The sequence below is a fragment of the Engraulis encrasicolus genome, unplaced genomic scaffold (assembly GCF_034702125.1).
Source record: "Engraulis encrasicolus isolate BLACKSEA-1 unplaced genomic scaffold, IST_EnEncr_1.0 scaffold_105_np1212, whole genome shotgun sequence".
Lineage (NCBI taxonomy): Eukaryota > Metazoa > Chordata > Actinopteri > Clupeiformes > Engraulidae > Engraulis > Engraulis encrasicolus.
In genome coordinates this window covers 112,984-130,483 of record NW_026944526.1, presented here as the reverse complement: position 1 = coordinate 130,483, position 17,500 = coordinate 112,984, and the positions used below count along the sequence as shown (strand labels likewise).

Here is a 17,500-nt window from a genome sequence, read left to right as displayed (position 1 = left end):
ACAGGAGGATCCACTGTAAATCCAGCATCAAGACTTAAGTAAACTGCATAATAATTATAGAATAAGTGTTTTAGATTAAATTTAGTCATCAGAATGGCAGACAAAAAACCATAATGGAAATGTGGGTCTCGCGCATTTGCCCACGTGGAAAAACGCTATCTCTCACCCATTTATAGTTTGATAAATTGTATAATATTTTACTCAGGAGAAGTGTAGTAGTGCATTGTCATGTGTGTTTCATAAAAAATAGAGTACAGTGAATTATTTCTGTTTACAACCCACTGTTTCATTCGTCCCTCATGTGTGTTTCATCCGTCCCGACAGTGAGGGACGGATGAAACAAACGACAGGTTGCATTCAAAGTTAAAAATAAACGTGATACCTTAACGGTTGTGTTAAATTACAACTGTAACTATTAGAATACACATATAGGTTGTTGATCATATCACAAAATGCTTTTCATCTGCTTTATTATTTTTGAAAATAACCGTTAAGTAAAAAGTGTTTCATTCGTCCCTGCTCTCCCCTACATCTCCTGATAAAATGCTTTCTAAAAGTTATCAAATATAGACAAATCGATAATGGGGAGAAACACCACATTTTGTCTGACATGTTATTAGTTGTATTTAAGCTGTAGAGATTGTCTGATTGCTTGTGTTAATTGAAGGAAAACGTCGTTGGTCCACAGCTATTTTTTAACTGAACAGCTGTTCGCAGCAATGCAGCGTCAACTGGCATATCTCGTAATAATTCAAAAATATCTAAAAATAATTAAATACAAACATATGCTTTTGTTCATGAAAAAAGACAGAAAAGTGTCTGTATTTGTTGTATTTATTGTATTTTAGCTTTAGAAGTTGACGGACGGCTTGTATTTATCACAGCGTGAGTGAGTGAATTCAGTTGCCACCCATGCGCTTAGAACGTATGTCTACCCATAAATAATTAATGCCATTAATTTTTACAACGCGTTAATGCGCCCTTGCATTAATTAATCGAATTAACGCGTTAAAATGACAGCCCTAATTAAAATATATTCAAATGCCATGTTAATTCGAAGGCGCCACCCTGTTCGGACACACATGAACACACGCGGACACACGCGCCAGTCGAAGCGCTGGCGGGAAGTGCGGAGATAGAACCATTTCTGTGGCAGAAGTGGAGGTGCTCTCGACAGGAGGAGGACAGTGTTTCAAAATAAGTAAAAGAAGGAGACACACATGGATGAAAACACTGTAAAATAGCACACTGTGCCATTGTCATTCAAAGCAAACTGTAGCTTGCACGGTCAATATTATTTGCAATTTCGTGTTTCTTCCACTCACACGCATGGTCTGAGGTGTGCGTAAATTTAGGCACATTTCTACATTCAAGTACATGTTCATAAATCCCACACTTTGCTCAGGAATGATCGCATGCAGGCTTTACGCACAGATATGTGCCTAAGAACGCTTGATAAATGAGGCCCCAGGACTTTTTTTAAAGGATTCTTCACCATTGCTATTCTAGAAATCTAGACGCCCCTAGTGACCGCAAATTGAATTGCGGGACAGGTCCTATATAGAATGTGATGATTATTGATGTGACTCTTTACGTTTTGCAGAACCCGACTGATTCTACTGAGTTGGATTCCTCATCGTCATCTGAGCTTCTGGCTTTAGGGTCCACAGAGAACGAACAAACCACCTGCAACACACACACACACACACACACACACACGCGCACGCACACACGCACGCACGCACGCACGCAGGCAGGCAGGCAGGCAGGCACACACACACACACACACACACACACACACACACACACACACACACACACACACACACACACACACACACACACACACACACACACACACACACACACACACAAACACACACACACACACACACACACACACACACACACACACATGTTGGTTAGTCTATGTGTGTCCTCATTGAAATGACAGTTCGATATTTCTTTCATTTTCCATCTCCAAATGAAAACATGCCATTGCCTTAATGGAGGAAAACGACACATTCAACGCAGTATCACATCACCTGGTTACTATGGTAACACACAACGCAGTACATCACATGACCTGGTTACTATGGTAACACACAACGCAGTACATCACATGACCTGGTTACTATGGTAACACACAACGCGGTACATCACACCACCTGGTTACTATGGTAACACACAACGCGGTACATCACACATCACCTGGCCATGCACTGTTGATATAGTAGAGCAGAGTAGAGTACTTTTATTAATCCCGAAGGAAATTAAGGTGTCTGTCAGCTTACATAAATACACAAATACAAAACATACACAAGACATTATACACATAATTGAACATTACAGGAAAAATATATCTTGAGTACTACCACCACACATTATCTCACATGTTCTCTCTCACACACACACTTCACACACACATTGTCCCACCCACACACACACACACACACACACACAAACCCACCCACAACCCCCCTCCCACACCCACACCCACACCCACACCCACACACACACACACACACACACACACACACACACACACACACACAAACACAAACACACACACACACACACACACACACACACACACACACACACACACACACACACTCATCCCTGCACAGACACAAGGTCCTGGTAGGGTGTCATGTTGCATACATTCACACTCACAGAAAAACAAAATAACCATGTTAAGTACACATACAAGAGCCAAAGAAGTTCTAATTATTGTCCATGCAAAAGCTGAGTAGTTCACGGCAGCTATTCCAGGGGGTGAGGTAGCTGAGGTGGGGTGTAGTGGGTTATTGTCCTGTATTGGGCAACCCTTAAAGTGTCCAAGGTAGTGCAGGCGCTTGCTCCGGGGGGTGGGGGGTAGGGGGTAGGGGATGGGGGAGGGATGAAGTGTAACTGTTCAGTAGAGAAAAGAATCTGGAAGGGGGGGGGTGTAGTGGCTGCAGTTTGAGTGTTCCAGTGTGGGGGGCTAGTTTATGCAGTCCAGTCACCAATGACAATCTCTTTAATTGTCTCTTTCTGTGTGGTGTTGAAGAGCTGGATGGCCCTGGGGACAAAAGACTTCCGTAGTCTGTCTGTCCGGCAGGGGAAGGCCCGGAGTCTGTAGCTGAACAGGCTCCTCTGGTTGGCCAGAAACGGGTGCAGGGGGTGTCTGTCATTTTCAAGTATTGAGTCCAATCTGCTAAGTGTCCTTTTTTCGGCTGTGGTTGTGAGATCCTCCAGTTCCATACCCACCACAGACCTAGCTTTCCTCACCAGCCTGTCAAGGCGTCCAGCGTCCCTCTTCCTAATGCTACCTCCCCAACAGGCAATAGCGTAGGTGAGGACACTTGCCATGACAGACTGATAGAACATCAGCAGGAGCCTGTTGCAGACATTGAATGATCTGAGCTTCCGTAGGAAGTAGAGCCTGCTCTGCCCTTTCTTGTAAAGAGCATCTGAATTGGCAGTCCAGTCTATTTTGTTGTCCAGGTGTACTCCTAGGTACTTGTAGGTGTTGACTGTCTCCACTGTCTCTCCCTCTATAGAGACAGGCAACAGTGGTGGGGTGGTCCTCCTGAAGTCAACCACCATCTCCTTTGTTTTGGTGGCATTCAGCTGCAGCTGATTGTCCCGGCACCAACTGACAAAGTTCTCCACCAGTTCCATGTACTCTCCTTCCTGTCCATCCTTGATGCATGCCACAATAGCAGTGTCATCAGAGAACTTCTGCATGTGACAGGTCTCTGTGTTGTAGCTGAAGTCAGAGGTGTACAGGGTGAACAACACGGGGGAGAGCACCGTTCCTTGTGGCGCACCCGTGTTACTGACAACAGTCTGGGATGTATGGTCACCAAGCCTGACGAACTGGGGCCTCCCAGTGAGGTAGTCAGTTATCCATGTCACCAGTCCTGTTCCCACTCCCATTCGCAGCAGTTTGTCCTTCAGCATGAGTGGCTGGATGGTGTTGAAGGCACTAGAGAAATCAAAGAACATGATTCTCACAGCCCTGTCTCTCTTGTCCAGGTGAGAATGCACCCTGTGTAGCAGATACAGGATAGCATCCTCGACTCCCACTTTCTCCTGATAGGCAAACTGCAGGGGATCTAGAGCATGTTGGACCTGGGGCTTCAGTAGGTTGATCAGCAGCACACGTTCAAAAGTCTTCATTATGTGAGAGGTGAGGGCAACTGGTCTGAAATCGTTCAGTTCTTTGGGGTGTGGCTTTTTGGGAACTGGGATGAGACAGGATGTCTTCCACTGTGTAGGGACTTTCCCATCCTGTAGGCTTCTGTTGAAGATGGACTGAAGTGGCAGAGCAAGCTCCTCAGCACAGGTTTTAAGTAGTTTGGCACAAACACCATCAGGGCCAGGAGCCTTTACTTTGAGCCTCTTGAGTGTGCTTCTGACCTGTTGAGCTGTGACACTGAGGAGTTGCTGAGTTTGCAGGGGTGGGGGTGTGTGTATTGAATGTGTCCTGTCTTCCCCAGGTGATCCTGTGCTTGTGGGGGCTGGCTCAGAGGAGAGATTTGTGGAAGGGTAGACTGGTGAAAGTTCTTCCTGCTGATGGTTAATCCGGGGGGGAGGCGAGTGTGTTGAATAGTTGACGGGAGGTGGGGTCGGTGTTGATGAGCATTCAGAGGTAGTCCGGGGGGGAGGAGAGCCCATGGCAGGTTGAAGGTGCAATGGAGGAGGGGGTGCTGTGCTGGGAGTGAAGTTGTCCGTGGTAGGTGTGTAGGGTGACCTGGAGGTGTTAATGTCTGTCCCATTGCTAGCAGCATTCACAATGGGAGGGCAATTAAAGCGATTGTAGAAGCTATTGAGATCGTCTGCCCTGCTACAATCGCCGTCTGCTCCACGACTCTTGGCTTCACACCCTGTCATTGTCTTGAGGCCCCGCCACAGTTCTTTAGGGTTGTTGTCCATCTTCATCTCAATCTTCCTTCCATATGCATTCTTGGCCTCTTTCAGTCTTTTCTTGAGCTCCTTCTGCACACCCTTGAGCTCCACTGTGTTGCCATCTCTAAAGGCCATTTTCTTTCTGTCCAACAGCTCTTTCACATCACGGGTCACCCATGGTTTATGGTTAGGGTAGCAGCGCACAGTCTTGGTGGGCACTGCAACATCCCTGCAGAAGTTGATGTAGTCTGTTGTGCATTCTGTGATCTCTTCCAGGTTCCCATGGTCTTGCAGTACACCCCAGTCAGTTGACTCAAAGCAGTCTCTCAATGCCTCCTCAGCTTCCGGTGTCCACATCCTGACAGTGCGTGTGGTGATGGGTAGACGTTGTACTTTTGGCTTGTACACAGGCTGCAGATGTATGAGGTTGTGATCTGAGCTGCCCAGTGGTGGGAGGGGGGAGGAGATGTATGCATCCCTCACGTTGGAGTACAGTAAATCAATGGTCCTGTTTTTTCTGGTGTTGCAATCCACATGCTGATGGAAGTTGGTCAGAGTGGAGTTAAGTGTAACATGATTGAAGTCACCAGATATTGCGAAGAAGGCATCTGCGTGTTGTGTCTGAAGCCTCGCAACTGTTGTGTGGATTACTTCACATGCGATGTCAGGAAGGGCTCTTGGAGGTATGTACACACAAAGAATGATGGCATGTGTGAACTCTCGAGGCACGTAGTAAGGACGCAGACTCACCGCTAGTAGTTCCACATCTTTGTTGCATATTGTCTCTTTGACAGTTACATGTCCTGGGCTACACCATCTGTTGTTTATGTACACCACCAGTCCTCCACCTCTCTTCTTGCCAGACTTTTCTTTATCCCTGTCGAGTCTAACAGTGCTGAATCCAGGTAAATCCACGTTTGCATTAGGAGTGTTTTGAGTGAGCCACGTCTCAGTCAGGCAGATCAGACTGGCCTCCCGATACAGCTTTTGGTTCTTTACCAAGGCAGCCAGCTCGTCAGTTTTGTTCACCAAAGAATTTACATTTCCCATTACGATCGCCGGCACAGAGGGTTTAAATTTCCACTTGTTCTCCCATCGCTTGGTTCTCACTGCGACTCCAGCTCTCCGGCCACGAAAGCAGAATAATTCCTTTGGGATTTCTCTGCTCACTGAGCCTGCAGATTTCCTTAGTGCAATCAACTGGTTCCTTGTGTAGACAAGTCTTTTGCTGTCAGAACTTCTTCCATCCTGATGTGTATCCATAGGATATAAATCAATGCACCTCTTAGGTGTTAAGAAAAATGTAAAAAGTCAAAGAAAAGGACAAAAAGGACGTAAGACAAGGACAAACACAGGAGCTGATCAGACTTGCTGCCGCACTCGTCGGCGCCCAGTGATCCAATATAATGTTGCTATGGTAACCCAGCTATAATAGTGTTGTCATGGTAACTCAAATGTTATAGTGTTGTCATGGTAACTAACCTTGCCGGTGTTTGTGTTGATGAGTTTGGCCTGGCCGTCCGTTGCCCCGGTGATCACCAGAGTTCCGTCCTTGTTGACGTCCAGACACGTCAAAGCCCCCTGGTGGCCATCGCTGCCTATTGCAGACGAAGAAGAAGAAGAAGAAGAAGAAGAAGAAGAAGAAGAAGAAGAAGAAGAAGAAGAAGAAGAAGAAGAAGAAGAAGAAGAAGAAGAAGAAGAAGAAGACGAAGAAGACGAAGAAGACGAAGACAACACACACTGTCAGCAGAGATACACATTTACATAGAGAACAGTAGAGCTGAGAGAAGAGTAAAGTACAAACCCCAACTCCATAGAAGTTGGGACGCAAGCTTAATTGTGAATAATAACAAAATACCGACATTTTCAAAAAGTCTGGTTCTGACATTAGTTGGAGAACGGTACAAAGAAAACATATCAGCCATCAAAACTGACCAAAATTATTGTTTTGGGGAATATTCATGAGTATGTAAATCCAACGTGTCTCAAAAGAGTTGGGACGGGGACAATAAAAGGCAGCAAATGTCGAGGAAGACTAAAAACAAAACAAAGAACAACACTTAACAGTTAATAGCATTAACCAATGAGATGATTTTATATAAAAACAGTGTTGATTCCTATCTTGGACATGATTTCACCAGCTTAAATGGAGGGTGTATTCCTTGTCATGTTTTTCAATGTTTTCCTTTCTGTAGTGCTTACAGTGTGACAGGTCTTGACCAAAAGCCAGCCATTTTATGGAGTTAAACTGTTAAATCATAGTAGAGAATGCAATTTGTCCTTACTATGTGGCAGTAATCGAAGATCTCCCATCAAAATATAATGCACGAGTGGCTTTTCATGCCGTTTAAAACCCATTTCTGTCAGAACCATTTCAGTCAAGAAACACAAGAGAAGAATATAAATGAAATTTCTTTTATTGAAATTATGAATTACATTTGGCGGTATAGCTCTGTTCGGAGGAACCCCCCTATTTTCATGAGCAGCATGGAAAAGCATTTAGTCAGGGGGCAGCAGCAGTTTAGGGAATTCTCACCCCAGCAGGACAGGGCGAGAGATAACCCCCCATGAACAGAGCCAAGCGACGTGACAAGAGAACATGTCACATCATACACGACAAGGTGGAGCAGGGGAGGTGGTGGGTAGCAAAAACCGAGCAGCATACAGTTGAGAGGAAGTGGATAGAATTTAAAAGGCGTGCCGAAGCCGTGTGGCCAATCGCTAGGGAAGAAAGATTATCAGCTGAGGGAATGCACCTGGATCAATTAGGAATGAATTAGATGAAGGGGAGGGCGGCAAGCTTCTTGACTACCATGGCCTGGCCAGAACTGACGATAGTACTTTAATTTCTGTCAGAACCATTTCAGTCAAGAAACACAAGAGAAGAATATAAATGAAATTTCTTTTATTGAAATTATGAATTACATTTGGCGGTATAGCTCTATTCGGAGGAACCCCCCTATTTCCATGAACAGCGTGGAAAAGCATTTAGTCAGGGGGCAGCAGCAGTTTAGGGAATTCTCACCCCAGCAGGACAGGGCGAGAGATAACCCCCCAAACAGACTATACCTGGTAATCCTCTCTCGAATACGATGAGAGGATGTCATAGCTATAGAAATAAGCCCCCCAAACCAAATATCTAAAACTAAATTTGGAGCTAAATTTGGTAAAGGCAGGGTGGGCGGGTGGCATAGCAGCAGCAGGAGCAGCAGATGGCAGCACGACGCACGATGCGCATATTGGTTACCACCAGGGGCAGCAGGGGACATGGCTTCTGGGCATTAAGAATGATGCGCACGTCTGGCCGTAGGTAGCGTGCATAGGCAGCAGAATTCCATACCTGGTAATCCTCTCAAGGTCAGTTAAAATGAGAGGATTGGTTGAGCAGTCGAATTTAGATATCCCCCCCCCAAAAAAAACATGCACTAGTTCAGAGTAAATCGTGCATGTGATCAGAGGAGCAGTCATATTGACTATGCCAGTAGTAAGTATAATCAAGAAGGCTGGGCCAGTCATTGGGTAAATGTGGCATAAATCGTCAAGTTAACTGGAACAGGCAGATTTCTATTAACCAGACTAGACCAGCAGAAGTTTTGTTTAGCGCAGTTATATTAGGAGCACAGCTGCAGCAATAGGAAATAGCCCAGCAGTAGCAAAAGAAAATAGCCAGGCAGCAGCAAAAATAAAATAAAAACTTGCCCAGCAGTAGCGAAAGAGAAAACTAGATAGGCCGGTAGATAGTTAAATAGGCCAGTAGAATTCAGGTGAAATGACCCCAGCCAAAAGGATAAAATGTAACTAGATGACCAATAAGTTGGCCGCAGTTTGGGGTTGGCAGCATCCTCGGTTAGTGGCAGTTAAGTGCCCCATCACCAGCTGTAAAATAGACTTTAGGTAGGATTAAAGACAAGGCCAGCTGTTGGACAAATGAACTAAGTCAGATGCACATAGAGAAATAGAGATTTAAATAGACTTGGCTGGGAGTCATTAGGATAAAGTACACAGACTGGAGGCACTAAGGCTAGGATGGCTTAATAAATAAATGGGCAAGGTGGGCATCAGCAGAAATGGGTTGGGCGGGCAGGCAGCAGCAAAATGGGCTAGGTAGCGGGCAGCAGCAAAATGGACAGGTGGACATGCAGCAGCAAAAAAGGACTAGGCAGATGGGAGGCAGCAAATAGGTGTGTCAACGATGGTTAATAGCAGGGCTGGACTGGCCATCTGGCGTACCGGGCAAATCCCGGTGGGCCCTCGCGTCTTTCGGGCCCTCTAGGGCCCGAAATAATAATAAAAAAATATATACATAATTTTTTTGGTCTGTGGCGGTAAAAAAATGACACATCGGCGCTCATTGGATGCTTCTCTTGAGGCACATTGGCCTAGTCCAATGAATTGTACTGCTTCTCAAAGGCCCGCCCCTCTGTCAGCAATGCATCATCATCCTAAGTTTCCTTGACTTGGATGGTGGCTATTCGGTTAATAAAAACTCTGGTGGTGGAGCGGAGGATACAGGGCGCTATATGGAGAAAGAAAGGACTGGCTATGAAAAGCGCATGGAAAAGCGAAAGCAAAAACTAAAAGAAGACCGGTAAAAATGTGCTAAAATCACTGACTTGTTCAAAGCTAAAAGCACCACCAGCTCGAGCTCCGGACCGGTAGCTCTCGTGTGGCCGTGGGAGGTGTGGTGAATCACACAGCTCGACCTCAGGTTGGGACAGTGGGGCCGCCGGTGCATCAACGAGTGCAAGGTGGTGCAGAAGGTGGAGGAGGAGGCGGCAGGCGAACAGTGCGGGCGAGATGGTTCGAGCAGGGAATCCGAGTAGAGACGGATACGAGACGTGACCCAGGGAGAGAGGTTAGCCCCCTCAACACACCCAGCTAGTGTAGCTATGCGCCGCTTCGGCGTTTCGTAATTTCCCATCCCTTTCATCACCTCAGACCAAATTGTCATCCTGACTTAATCAAATCAGTCATGAATATTTGTACCCAATACCCATTTGATAAATTCCCATGCACTTGTCTTGTAATGTTGCGCCAGCACATAGAAATCTTCCATTTGCCTTGAGCTGTCATGAGATGCTGTGTTGAAGTGAAGCTAGTCTTTCTGCCCTCTACCCAAGAACTACCGTACCCTGGCTGGCCAGGCAGATTAGCTATTCATCGCCTCGGCGTTTTTCCCATGTAGCCTATTACCTGAAACTGAAGATGTCGTTCCTCCCCACTCGCTCAAATCAGTCATAAATATATATTGATTTATTTTCTTAAACTTTTTTGTATTGTTGCGCGAGAAATCGTCCATATCTCTTTATGTGTCTGCTGCCTGTCACAACCACCTGTGCTATGTCTTGTATTACATGTTAATTACGGCGCATCCCCACGTTCACTTTCTCAAATCCAACACATATCTTCTTTTAGTCTATTGCTTGTTGTGTCTTTTGCAACTATGGTTTTAAACTAAATGTATTTTTGCATTCTTTTCCTAATGGCATGTCACGTCATTATCAAGACATCTGGTATTATCCTGAGCTGCTGCCTCTTTGCATGTTAGATGAAGAAAGATGCCGTCTTTCCGTGCTGTTACGCCTATGCGCTCCTTTTACTGTAATAGCTGAAACATGTAGCTTGACTTTGTTGTTGGCAATGTGATATTTTATAGGGCCTTCATAAGTTGAATTTTCCTGTGGTGGTCACGGAGAGGCTTTTTTATCCAAGCAAACACGTTTTGTTCTGGAAAGCATTTAATCATTGGATGGATGTTTTTAATCTTGATGGTTGAGGCGACGCGGTTTGGACGCTTCAATGTGTAGGCCTATTGTAGGCTACGGAACGTCATCAACCTCTGTTGGAAGATAAGCAATAATAAACGGTCACTTGGTTTTGTTGTGATGAAAAAAATGATGAGTGTAGGGAAGAAAAACCCCACTGATATAATGACAGTCTTTGGCTCTTTTGATCAGTGTCAAGCTGCATACAGTTTATGCTTAGAGAACAACTAGAACCGTTTTGGTGTGCGTTGGGAAAGGGGAGGGGTGGTGTTGCCATTTAGTGAGCTCACTGACAGTATCTGTGGACTGGAGCAATTTGAAGTTGAAACATCTAGGGAATTATTATTTTTATTACATGTTATTATTATTATATATGGTGTCCATTTGTGTGTGTGTGTGTGTGTGTGTGTGTGTGTGTGTGTATGTGCGTGTGCGTGTGTGTGTGTGTAATATGGCTTTGCTTATCAATGTTAATAGTCTAATAGCTTAGCTCCAAAATGTAAAGGAATCGTTCAGTTTGTGATACAAGCATGAAAATTGGTACACATATAGCCAAAGGCATTCCAAAAAGAACTGGATATGGAGCCATCGTGAATTTTCAACATGGTGGCCATGGCAGCCATTTTTCAAAATGGCCGCCAGCCACAACAGTTTTCTTGGATATAATATATTTTAAACATATTTACCATTCATACCACTTGGTAAATGTGATATGGGTAATAGAAAAGTTGTCATGAATATTCAAGATGGCCCCCATTTTCAAGATGGCAGCCGTCACTTGTATGATTTATCTGATATAGGTGATATCGGTGTCAAATCAGTCATTTTTCATGATGCAAAATTCAAATTTGTAACTTTGGAATTAACCAGAAGCTTCCTTTTATCTCATTCTATACTTAATATACAGTATAGTATCACTGTTTCTTTCAAGATGGCAGCCCATGTCAGATAATCATACAATAGTGGAGTTAGGAAAGCACTTTGCATGGTGTTTCTTTAGGGTATGTGGTGTAATTCTAGCCTAAGAGCCCTACTGTGATATACAATATGTCATGTTGTGTAATGCATTACATTGTTATTAAATGACATTATAGTAGCTGACAATGTTAATATAGTGCAGAACACAGCAGAGATGAAAGGCCAGTGGTAGCCTGCTTGACCAGATTGATGAAACTACAAAAATGTACATAGTGGTGTGCATTGGCACTGCCCTCAAGATTCGATTCGATTACGATTCGGGAGGTATCGTATTCGATTCGATTTGATTCAATTCTACAATGCATTGCAATGCATTACATTTCTACTGACAGCAAAGCAAATGTTTCATCAGTCATGATGAGGCAATACAAGTAGTCAGATACTGAACAACATTTTACTGGCTGTTTTCTGAATCTGAATTCAAATGATCATTTCCCACACTAAAACTATGGTGAGAATAGACGACTGCTGCTAATGCTTGTTGAGCAGCATCTGAATGGGGAAGTGTCAGGGCAAGATGATGTCCAAGGTAGCAGGTTCTCCATCCTCTAATTTCCCTGACAGATATTTTTTATTTGTATGAGAGAGGGTAAAGGACAGGACCTCTCCATATGTATGAAGAACCCATAAGATCACCTAATTCTACATTCTCACAAGTAGCATTGTGCATATTGAGTGGATTTCTGCCATCTTTAGAATGGCATTACAGATTATTCAATATACATATAGGCTACAGTATGTCTTCAGTTCAAATTAAATAGAAATGTTTTCTAAGTAGGTGTTGAGTAAGTAGGCAGAGGTAAATTGTTTTTTCCTGAATTTGCAAACAAGTCCTCACCAAGTAATTGTGTCACAAGTTGCATTACAGTTAGCTCAGTAATCATTGAGTACTTCAATTGGTACTTCAAAATTGACAGCTGATGGACAACATGTACCGTAGGTCTTTGTCACCCTTACCCATAGGAGAAATATCTATATAATACAACAATTCTCATGTGGTATAGAGGTATACTATGTATAGTAAAAAAGCCACACTCCCGGATCCAGGTATACTATAAAAGTAAGTCATTACGGTACTCATTTTCTTGATATGCAAGGCACACAAATAGTCTGGGAGGAAGGATAGTCTACCATACCCCCCACCCAAACAAAATGCCACATGACTTTTTTTTAACCTTCACGAATTTGAGTGGTAACAGTAACATAACTCATTCCCACTACACTTTTTTGCTTTATACATGACCTCAGAATGCTCTACATGTTTCAGTTCTATAGTTGTACAGTACAGTACAGTACAGTACAGTACAGTAGCATACAGTACGGTGCAGTATAGAAAGGTACAGTAGAGTACAGTACAGTGCAGTACAGTATATTACAGTAGTATACAGTACGGTGCAGTATAGAAACGTACAGTAGAGTATAGCACAGAACAGTACCATTCAGTACGGTGCAGTACAGTATAGTACAGTAGCATACAGTACGGTGCAGAATAGCAAAGTAGAGTACAGTACAGTAACATACAGTAGAGTACAGTACAGTAGCATACAGTATAGTGCAGTACAGTACAGTACAGTATTTCACATTACAGTACAGTAGAGTACAGTAGAGTATAGTACAGTACAGTAGCATACAGTATAGTGCAGTACAGTACAGTACAGTATTTCACATTACAGTACAGTATAGTACAGTACAGTACAGTAGCATACAGTATAGTGCAGTACAGTACAGTACAGTATTTCACATTACAGTACAGTATAGTATAGTACAGTACAGTACAGTGCAGTACTGGGTCCTAAGGAAGCATGTTCTAAATTTCACGCTTTTGTCAGCTCCGTAACGCTAATGGCCTTTTTCTTGAAAATGGCGGCCATCTTGAATATTCATGACAACTTTTAAATTATCCATAAGACATTTACCAAATAGTATGAATGGTAAATGTGTCTAAAATGTCATATTATATCCATTACTCATAAGAAAACTGTTGTTGCTGGCGGCCATTTTGAAAAATGGCTGCTATGGCCACCATGTTGAAAATTCACGATGGCTCCATATCCAGTTCTTTTTAGAATGCCTTTGGCTATATGTGTACCAATTTTCATGCTTGTATCACAAACTGAACGATTGTTTTGGTTAGCCGCTGCACTATAAGGTGTTTGTGTCTGTAGGACCTGTTTTCAGTTTTTGTTTAAGGGAAATGGTATGAAAACTTTTATATTGAAATTCACTGGCCAGGAAAATAATCAGGAAAATAGAGTTAGTTGTCCACCTCTCTCTATCTCCTACCCTCAAACATACTCAGAACTTCACATGCATGCCTAAGAAAATTAAAAGTTTGGTTCCGGTTGGTTGTCAGCTTTGGTCATGGGTCGGTCGGAATTTTTTTTTTTTTCAATTTTTTTTTTTTTTCAATTTTTTTTTAATGTCCGACACCCCCAAACCCCCACATGCGCCAGATTTCGTCATACACGTTGTTGGAACAATGCCAAGGTGGAGTGAGGCCTGCTAAAGCTACAATGAAATAGCCTACAATAAGCATTAATGAGCCAATTATACTGACCGTCACCGAAATGAGGATATGATGCGTAATAGCCTACCGTTTCTGGCAAAACTTGTCCAGCTGTCAGTTGCCTGACACTGCTATTTTAACTCCTGTAGGCCTATGCCTATGTCCCGTTTACTTTTTTGATTCCTTTCCATCATCCGTTGTAGACCATATTTTCATTGGGATGAAGGTTCTGGCTTGCAAACATTCTATTTACTCACTTTTTTGTTTAACGCGAGGATGTTGACACCTGAGGCGATATGAATGTTTTAATGGCGGGTGATTGAGGGGCAACATCGTCATTGTCATTGAATCATCATTGTAGGAAACTGTAGTAGTCCTAGGTCTTCATCGAACAGTCGTAATTGTGGCGACATCATCGTTCATTTCTATTTCATTATTTGGAGGAGGTGCGGAGAAAGTGACAGGCGCCCTGCTCCTGTGCAATGGTGGAGGGACAAGCAGAGAGAGAGAGAGAGCGAGAAAATAATGGGCGCAGGCCAACGGACTTCTTGGTTAGCCAAGCCTTGTGGTAAATGAAAGAATGAAGGAAAACTTGGGCAAAGCATTTCCCTTCTCTCATATTAACTTATTTTACAAGGTATTGATACAGTGCTACTTTAGTATTGCTATAACGAGTTATGCATCTCGTCGACCATGCAGTGCAACTGAATGGAAGCCCTTTTCTAACACGAGGAGACAATATCAATAGGCCTACATTCGAAAATCGTGGATACTCATAATGTTGTCTGTGTGCATTTCGAGGCGGGTGGTCAGGCTGTGTCAGTGTCGGGTGAGGTAAGGCTACTGACTTATTATTTGACAGGCATTTTCGCCAGGTTCCCAAACTATCCTACATCGTAGGCTATTAGTCTGCAAGAACTATGAGGCAAGTTGTTTAAAACTTACGAGCTACAACGACAACCAATTAGCATGTTGTAGCATAATAATTAGCCTACACCGAGTAGGTGCGCAACTCTGCAGTGACATTTCTAATATCAAGCCGGCGGCCCTTATGGCGCGCGCGTGTGTGTTACTCCTATGTGGATAGTCATGCGATGCAAATTCAGTAACTTGCAGGCAGGTAGAAAGTGAGAGATGGCGAGTTATGGGAATGAATAAACGTGTTGTGTCTTGTCTATATGAACACCCGTCCACACATCGATATATTTTTTGAGGATTCCAAAAACTCAAAAAAAAAATTGGGGGTCGCACAAAAAATGATAGGGTCGGTCGGCAACCGGAACCAAAACAATATTTTTTCTAGGCCCAGGCCTACACTGTGACCATCTCCCCAAGAAGGTTATTGTGAGTAGTGATGAAGCATTTTCGTGTGAGGTTTTTAATAGGCTATATTATATACAATGTCATAAATACTGATAGGCATCGGTGTCGGGCCCTCAGGCGTCAAAAAGTGCCCTTTTCAGATCCCAGTCCAGCCCTGTTTAATAGACTTGTCCGAGAGTCATTAGGATAAAGTAAACTAGACCGGGGCACTACATGGGCTAGGATGGCAAATAAAGAAATAAATAAAACGGTGAATGGGCTAGGTGGACGGGCAGCGGCAAAATGGACTAGGTGGACGGGCAGCGGCAAAATGGACTAGGCGAGATGATTGGATAAGCTCAGCAAGCAATTGGCTCTCGTTACCGGACAGGTGGGAGGGACGCCGGCCAGCGGCATGTTTGCGTAGCCGAATGCTCTCGTTCGTTCCTATGGAAGGCTTTTGAGTGCTCTGTCTCTTACGCAGGCCGTCTCTAGTAGCGGGCAGCAGCAAATAGACTAGGCGTACAGGCAGCATAAAAATTGACTAGGCGGACGGGCAGCAGCAAATGGGCTGATTCTTTAGGATCAGTGCCGCTCTACTCCAGAGCCCAGAACGGCAGCTGATTGACAAGGACTATAGAATATGCAGTTGGCAGCACAAGGTGACAGCGAAATCACTACATCATCTAGACGCGTCAACATAGAGAACACTGCTAACATGGCCTGAACACCCACACAGGATCAGTACTACTCTAGGATCTGGAAAAAAACAGCAGGTTGACAAGGACCACATGACAGCACACAATAAGCTGGGCCTCCATGACGGCAACCAATAGCTAGAATGATGGACAGATACGGGCAGTCATGGGTGAGCGGTTAGGGCGTCAGACTTGAATCCCAGAGGTTGCCGGTTCGACTCCCGACCCACCAGGTTGGTGGGGGGAGTAATCAACCCAGTGCTCTCCCCCATCCTACTCAGGTACTGAGGTACCCTGAGCATGGTACTGTCCCACCGCACTGCTCCCCATGGGGCGCCACTGAGGGCTGCCCCCTTGCACGGGTGAGGCATAAATGCAATTTCATTGTGTGCAGTGTGCAGTGTTCACTTGAGTGCTGTGTCACAAAACATCGCATGACGCCTCCCTTACCTAACTACTGTGACAAAGGAAGCATGGGCTATTCAATCCAACCGTTTCAGAGCACGAAGCACAAACGCACAGGCTCGCCATGCGACTCAAAGCGCAAAAATAGACTACAGCAGGCGTACTCCATGCAACAACTTTCACGTGAATGTTAAATGAATATGGATTTATCATCCCACGGCGTTGACATGCAGCCACATGCAGACTAAGCACAGAACATGGCATTGGCCAAACAGTTGCCAAACATCACCAATTGCAGCTGTAAACAGATCGTATTTATCACTGTCGAGGGGGGAAACAAAGAAAGAGCAAGTTCACCAAACGCACAGGTGCGGAATGTGATGAAGCAGTTTGTAGCCTAATATTAAAATCAGCAAAAGCTCAGAGCATGGGAAATTGTAGGCCTACAGCCAGCAAAATAAATAACGCCCTAGAGGACGGCACCGCACGGAGAAAACAATCAACTGTCCAAATTGAAGTGCGTAACTTTTGAAATCATATGGACTCCCTATCGGAACAGAGGCAGAACTAACGGGGCAACTCAAAGAAAAATGTGCAGCCTACCAGAGATGAAACAATATCGACAAAGAGAATGCTAAACAACGTGTTAGAACTAGGCATAACAAAACAAGCAACCAGCAACACCAACTCCAGCAAAAACCGAGCAGCATGCAGTTGAGAGGAAGTGGATAGAATTTAAAAGGCGTGCCGAAGCCGTGTGGCCAATCGCTAGGGAAGAAAGATTATCAGCTGAAGGAATGCACCTGGATCAATTAGGAATTAGATGAAGGGGAGGGCGGCAAGCTTCTTGACTACCATGGCCTGGCCAGAACTGACGATAGTACTTTAATTTCTTTCATTCAGTACTGTATTCAATTCTACAGGTGTGTTAGAACAGCTTAACCAATGTA

At 44.2% G+C, this 17,500-nt stretch overlaps 1 protein-coding gene across 1 annotated transcript in view; it reads right to left on the bottom strand.

Moving 5' to 3' along the window:
- The window catches only part of aamp (angio-associated, migratory cell protein), a 35,594-nt gene that overhangs the window by 6,774 nt on the left and 11,320 nt on the right, over nt 1-17,500 (bottom strand). Inside the window, exons 8-9 of the mRNA XM_063192362.1 lie at nt 6,379-6,494; nt 1,595-1,686 (exon numbers count right to left, since the gene is read on the bottom strand). Coding sequence (XP_063048432.1) covers nt 1,595-1,686; nt 6,379-6,494 — 208 coding nt within the window. The remainder of the gene's footprint in view (nt 1-1,594; nt 1,687-6,378; nt 6,495-17,500) is intronic.